Source organism: Pinus tabuliformis, chromosome 1_1 (genome assembly GCF_031772625.1).
Source record: "Pinus tabuliformis cultivar Carrire ecotype Pingquan chromosome 1_1, CPIR1, whole genome shotgun sequence".
Taxonomy (NCBI): Eukaryota; Viridiplantae; Streptophyta; class Pinopsida; order Pinales; family Pinaceae; genus Pinus; species Pinus tabuliformis.
In genome coordinates, this window is record NC_142297.1 from 258012793 (window position 1) to 258020278 (window position 7486).

Consider the following 7486-nt stretch of genomic DNA (forward strand, 5'->3'; position numbering starts at 1 on the left):
TGGATGGTGAAATCATGACTAGTAAGTCGCTCTGTTGTTTTTCATTTTCAAGGCCTTCTATTTCTATCTTTGAGAAATTATTGGGGTAGTTCTCTCAGCTTCCTATCACGTTTGTTGTTTTATTTTGGTGCTATTGACTCACCCTCTCTCTAACCAGAGTTGAATACTTGTTGGCATGAAGGATTTTCTTCTGTCAAAAGGTGGCTTCGTAGGTGTGCTACTGTCTTTATGAGTGGTGTAAGCTAGACTATAATTATGGGGGTGGTGGTATTGTATATTACCTTTCTTAGTCGTAGGAAATTTGGAGGTTTGGTTCATGGGTGGAGTTGTTTTTGGGTTGTACGTTTGCAACTCTCACAAACAAGGCTAATATTGGTCATTTTTTGGATTCCTTTTTCTGGCATGCCCAACCACCATAACATGTCACCAGGCTCAAGTCCGAAGAGGGGCCGCTTATTGTCAAGAGCTAGCCCATAGATGCTACGCTCATATGCAACATGTATCAATAGCTTACTCTAGTGAAAGTTCAAGAAGGACTCTTTTAATCTAAGGGATAAACATCCTCTCATAAGACTGCTCTCTCAAACATGAAGTTGTTGATTGAATGGACTGCTTGGATACCAGATACAAGACACACAAGGGGAATGCTCAATCAATACATATATACGTATATTGGAATTAGGTAGATGGAATTTTTATTGTGTTGGATGCTTTTAGACTAGGACAAGAAATGTATGGATATCATGCACTCTCTTGAACACTTGTACAAGCATCATAGGCATATGGACAAGAGAATGGAAAGGATTTAATGACACCTTGTTATTCCTCCAAGAGTTGGTGGCACTAGAGAGAGCTGAAATGCACCCATTCATATGCCAACATTAGATACAAATCCTTCGGTTTAGATATTTTATGATATTGGAGATGGATTTCATATTTTTTTTAGTTAACTTTGTAAATGGCTATTTAGGTCAATTTCTCTATCCTAGTCATTTTCTTTTTGGCTATGTAAAAATTGATTTACCTCTCTCATCTTTATGAAGACTGTACTTTTATTCTCCCCCATAACAGCTAACTTGAGGATATATGCTACACCGTGTAATTTTAGTTTCTAATGATAATAGTATTCACCCAAAAAAGATCAATCTTTTTATTGTTTTTTTCAAAAATAATTATTCATTGTAAAAAGATTTTTCTTAAAAAAATATTTATTAATAACATCATTAGTTTCTTAACCTTTAAATATCCCTTGTCATATGATGCACAATCTAAAAAAATCAACATACATATTAAAAACGAAATATATATATATATATATATATAAAAAAAATAAAAATTATTCAACTATTTTTCCAACTACCAAAAAATACAATTTATTTGGAAAAATGACAATTTATTTTAAAAAATAAATTAGAAATTAATTATACCAAAAATTATCAATACTAACTTAACATCATCTCACCCATAATTAACTATGAAACACCTCATAAATCTATCAACAACATCAATTAATGATAAATTATATTTTATATATCAACTAAACCTATCTTATCTATCACACATTTTAATCCCATCTTAATTAACTATGAAACAGGTCATAAATCTATCAACAACCTCAATTAATAATAAATTATATTTTATATATCAACTACACCTATCTTTATCTATCACACATTTTAATCCCATCTTAATAACTAAATTATTTGATAATAAAAATAAAGAAAACATACCCATCCAATCTTATACTGTACATCTTATTTTCAAAATAAAAATATTTTATCAAATATTAATTCTCAATCTTACCCCTCCATTTTTTTTTTCCCAAAATGAAAAAGTCTATTAACATAATAAGTACCAAAACTTAGAAGAAACTCCTCTCCATTGTGTTTACTACCGATACTTGCAAGAAATGTTTGTACATTATGTCTAATACCAATATTGACGAGAAGCTTGTTTCCATGATGTCTCCATCGAGATCAATATTGTAACCAATACTTATTTATTAAATAAATGGGACAAAAGCCCTTACAGTAAGGTTGTCTCTAGCAGATACAACGCACAACGTCGCTATTATATGAATGGGATACACTCAACTTCTTACGATATTGACGATTTCGCTTTGTTCGCAGAAAACAATGTTAAAAATTATCAGACGGCATCCTTCCATGAAGAGAAAGGAGGTGTTTCTGAGTTCATCCACGTGAAATCCTGGAGATCATCAGCATATCGATTTCCTGAGAATCCATAATTGGATAATATATTTTCTATTTCCTTCATCTCATCAGGTGTGATCTTCACAGAAAGAGCACCAATATTTTCTTCTAAATTCTTCACTTTGGTGGTTCCAGGAATGGGTGAAATATCATTTCCCTGATGAAAAATCCAACCAAGTGAAAGTTGACCCGGAGAACATCCCTTGCTGGAAGCTATTTCAGCTATCTTTGCAAAAGTCACCTTATTCTTTTCAAGATTCTCTTCTGTAAGCCTTGGCATTGTCTGTACAAAACATCAATTTTTTATAAAATTCAAAAAACCCTCCAACGAACAATAAAATGTAGTTTCAGCAATGCACTAATAGAAATTCTATAATATTATGAAAATGAACTAATAATGAATTTCCTTCAACTTCATATCCAACAAGATAGTTTTTCCTACATTATTAATATTTTTCTTTAATACTAAATTTAAAATATACATAAGCACAAGTATACCTTTCTAAAGTCATCATTGGTTAAATTTTCAACTGACTTTCCACCAGAAGTAAAGAAACCCCGCCCGAGAGGGCTGTATGGCACAATTCCAATACCAAGTTCCCTGCAATTAGAATTTTAATATGTTAGTTAGTGATTCATATTACAATGCTGGTAACAATATGGCAAATCCTAACATGACCACGCCTGATAATACCTGCAGGTGGGAATAATTTCGTCTTCTACATCCCTACTCCACAAAGACCACTCTAACTGAACTGCTGTTATAGGATGAACAGCATGAGCCCTTCTAATTGTCGATGGGGACGCCTCCGAAAGTCCGATGTACTTTATTTTCCCTTCTTCAACTAATTTTTTCAGCTCTCCAATCTGTCACAGATGGACACAAAAAGCACCACATCAAACGGCGGTATTTAAAAGGACAGGACAAGAAAGTTACAGAGAGATTTTGCTTCTCCCATATGATGTTTTATGGTGGACGTTTCGAGCCATTAAGTGATGTTCATTTCTGTCTGGAAGATGAGATAACTATCTCTGTGCTGAAGATGAAGATGAGTCATACTTGATAGCCAAAAACTTTGAGCATAAAAACTTCAATATGAGCAATTCCTAAATGCTAAAACAGAATTGCTTTTTTCACATAAGCCTCCATTCTAAAATCCAGAATCATTCCAGAAGTAAACCTGAAATCCATTCTGAAATCCAGAATCATTCCAGAAGTAAACCTGAAATCCAGAATCATTCGAGAAGTAAACCAGAGCTATTGCAACAGCACATACCGTAACTTCAATGGGGACTTTAGTGTCAATACGATGTTGATAATAAAGATCGATAAAATCCACTTCAAGTCTCTTCAAGCTTGCTTCACAGGCGGCACGAACATATGCGGGATCTCCTCGAATCTCGGGTTTTCCATCATGTGTTACCCCAAACTTTGTGGCTAATTGGACTTTCTCCCTAATTCCTTTAATGGCCTGCAAACAACATACCGTAGGTAAAAATTCTATCAAATTGGGTAAGCTCTAGATAATTGCAATTACAAGGAAAGAGAAAACCCCATACAACAGTCCTACCTTTCCAACGAGGATCTCGTTGGTGAAAGGGCCATAAATATCCGAAGTATCAAGAAAAGTGACACCTCTGGAGACGGCATGGCGGATGAGAGATATCATTTCTTGGTCGGGCTTTGGAGGGCCATAGAAGGCCGACATGCCCATGCAACCTAACCCCAATGCTGATACTTCTAATCCTTGTGATCCCAAACGTAATCTGCCCACTGATGGTAATCCCGCCATTGCTCTGCTCTGCTCTCTGTGCGGCACTCAAACAATCAATCCGGTAAGATAGAACCGTTCCTTCTCCTTCGCCCTCAGCGAGTTCACCCCCACATATATATATATATATATATATAGATGGAGATATATGTATACGTACCTGCCCTGCCAGTTCAATGCCGTAAGAAATCAATCCATCAGGACGTTCGAAATCATCAATGTGGTGTACGATGAATTGGTCTTTCCTTTGACTAATCGCTGGATTGGTCTCATTTAAAAAAAATTGATGTTGATCATGAATCTCCTTCTAATATATAGAGTTGTATATGTCGCGTAATAATAATTCATTTGTAATCAGTTCGTCATCTGACAGTGGTCTAAAGTTCAATTCATCACGGCTTTCAATTGTTTTTTGCTCAATGAATGCAGGATCAATCGTCATGGCACTCAATCAATCGATCCGGTAATATAGTACTGCTTCTTCTCGTTGGTCCTTAGCGTGCTAGATGTAGATGGAGGCAGGCGAGTTCATCAATATATAGAGTTGTATATGTCGCGTAATAATAATTCATTTGTATTCAGTCCGTCACCGCGTTGACGGCGTTCGTCATCTGACAGTGGTCTAAAGTTAAACGGACGAAGTTCAATTCATCACGGCTTCTAAAGTTAAACGGACCAAGTTCAATTCATCACGGCTTTCAATCCATCTGGTATAACATCAATTGTTTTTTGCTGACTGAATGCCGAATCAATCGTCATGGCGTTAGTCATCCGGCGAAGTGTGCATGAAGAATCATTAAATCAACATGGGGTTATTCATAAAGTATCACTCATTAGGCTTTCAAGTCATTATAATATTTTGGGAGATATTTTGGGAGATTGGTAGGTATAAATTATTACAATCATATTAGTAAATGTGGTTGATATAAGCCCATACCTTATATAAACTAGCAATTGTCCCAAAAGGTACAAAGAGAAGCCAATAGGATTATTAAATTGGAATTGTTGAATTTTTCTCGAAGAGTTAATTGGTTCGTGGAAAACCTTGTTTTCTTGGACTGGATCATTATGCAATTACTTTTTTTAGAGGTTTTGTTTATATCTATATTAAAGGAACACATTGAATGTCTTATTTCATTTTAGAGTAAGTTAATTACCCAAAATCAAGAGGATAAGTTAATTACCCAAAATCAAGAAACCTCTATAGATGGCTAAGCATATACGAAGAATACATCTCATTCATATGCAATACCAAATCCATATTTTCTTTTCTTTGAGTAAAATTTCAAAAGCATGAACACATGCCATTTCATATGCACAATAAACCCAACTTTTGAAATTTCAATGTTTGGATGCATCCCATTCATATGCTACAATGAACCCATATTTTCCTTAAATTTCAATCCATAAACACATCCATTCATGAGCCATAACAGAACCACAAAAAACAAAATCCCTGACCCGTTAATACACTATCTACTCAGAGAGAGGTAAGACAAAAGGACAGCACTCTCTACGGATCCTCCATGTCTCCGAAGGAGATGAGGAGCGTCCCATGACCCATTAATGCATTGTCTTCTCAGGAGTGCAAGGTAAGACTAAAGAAAATCACTAGCTACAGATGTTTCATGTCTCCATAAGGCCTTGATAAATCTTCGTTTATTTTGTAAATACAATAATTTGATTGCATTTTAACACTGTAAATACTAAAAATGAGCCCATAAAGAGCATATAATCAAGAAGGAAACGCTTCAATCACAGACTGGAAATAAGGAATGGTGATTATTTTATAACGACCGAATCCACCTTCTAAAAAAATCTTTTTCCATTCTTTCTCTGTTATTTCCTTCCCACCAGAGCAGTGCGCCACCATTACCAGATCAAATACTAGAACTAAATTAGGATCCAGAACCGGCTTTTCTTTCTGGCCACCATTATTATTATCACTGCCTCTGTGATTAGAGTCCAGCGCCACTATGTCAACAATAATGAGCTTCCCCGTCTCTGGGATCGCCTTCATGCAGCTCTTCAGCATCTTGATACAGTCCTCGTCGCCCCAGTCATGCATGATCCATTGATGACATCGCACAAACAAATTGTATAGTCAAAACATGCTCTCAGCTCATTCTAATTGAATTACATGACAGCTCAGCAAGTTCAAGACTTACCTTCATGAATATGGCGTCCGTAGAGGGCACGGTTTCAAACATGTCTCCTCCCATGTGCTCCACACCTATTTACATACATTTATATAAGATTGTTATGCATATATACCATTGATGAAGCAAAGGTGTTGTTAGTAACCTGGGAGATGGGGAGCGGTGGCCACAACATGAGGGAGGTCGTAGTTGATGCCTTTGATGGAAGGATAACGCCGCAACATTGCCTCAATTGTCTCCTCTACAAGCCCAACCTCTCGAGGCAAATCAGAGAATGGAAGTCAAATTTCGAAAAGCCAATAGGATTATTAAATTAGCATAAACAGAAATGAGAAATTAGCATGATGATTTGATGTCTCAAATGTCAAACAAGGCCGCATAGCCTTGTGATTTTAAATATGACATTTTTTTTAAAGTTTGGTTGAAGATTGATACCTTGTTCACTTAATGCTTCATCTACTGTGCAAGCAACCTACAGTGTCCAAAGAAACTTCATGTCAAAAGTTAAAACATGAAATAACCATACATACCGTGAAGAAGAAAGCAACCGCAAAATAATGTTTATGCAATAATATGATAATAAGAAAAGATGAAATGTTAATAGAAGACCAATATTCATGTTTTATTTGACACAACCATTCTTTTAACATCTTCATATCAATCTAAAAATGAAAATGACAACAAATGACAGGCAAACCCTAAACCAATTTCATACATAATGTAACAATACAACAATACAGACCAACTAATGTCCAAAGATTGAAAATGCCAACAGTTTCATTTGATATAATCATCTTTTTCTATGTTTAATGTTTAAGAAAATTTCAAATGGGAATTTGCAATAGAGATAAAAGGCAAACCTTATTGAAATGCTCATATTGTCTGTTGCCTAAACCGAATACCCCATAAGTAAGGTTGGAAAGCCAAGGCCCTCTCTCTTTTCCCTGGTCAAACATACAAAAGGGGCAATAAGCCCGTTAAAAGAGTCCAACGTAATAGCCAAAGGAACCAGTAATCTAAACAAATGTTAAAGGTTTAACAATTTACCCCCTCAGTGAACCACTTGTAGAACCTTGCTGCATTATCAGTGGGCTCTCCATCTCCATACCTGCACAAGTACTTCAGTGCTTAGAAAATGTTGGACCGTAAGACATAGTTACAAACGTCTACCACCTAATACGGGGCATTTTGAACACACTGTTGATAAAGATTAAATAAACCCAACAACGTTTGGACTAAATATGTTGAAGCGGACTTCATAAAGAAACTTTTAAAGTAACTTTAGAAACATACTCATTCAAACTCTGTCAAATGTGACAACATCAACTACACAGGACTGTTA

At 35.6% G+C, this 7486-nt stretch overlaps 1 protein-coding gene and 1 pseudogene across 1 annotated transcript; both read right to left on the minus strand.

Moving 5' to 3' along the window:
* Positions 1-1902: 1902 nt before the first annotated feature.
* On the minus strand, positions 1903-4088 carry LOC149212515 (putative aldo-keto reductase 2). The gene is made up of 5 exons (XM_089391868.1): positions 3785-4088; positions 3491-3685; positions 2908-3080; positions 2712-2814; positions 1903-2496 (listed from the first exon to the last, which is right to left on the minus strand). The coding sequence occupies exons 1-5, from the start codon at positions 4004-4006 to the stop codon at positions 2149-2151; spliced, it is 1041 nt and encodes a 346-aa protein (XP_089247994.1). The 5' UTR covers positions 4007-4088; the 3' UTR covers positions 1903-2148.
* A 1632-nt stretch (positions 4089-5720) lies between these two features.
* LOC149212516 (xanthohumol 4-O-methyltransferase pseudogene) lies at positions 5721-6053 on the minus strand (annotated as a pseudogene).
* Positions 6054-7486: the final 1433 nt, after the last annotated feature.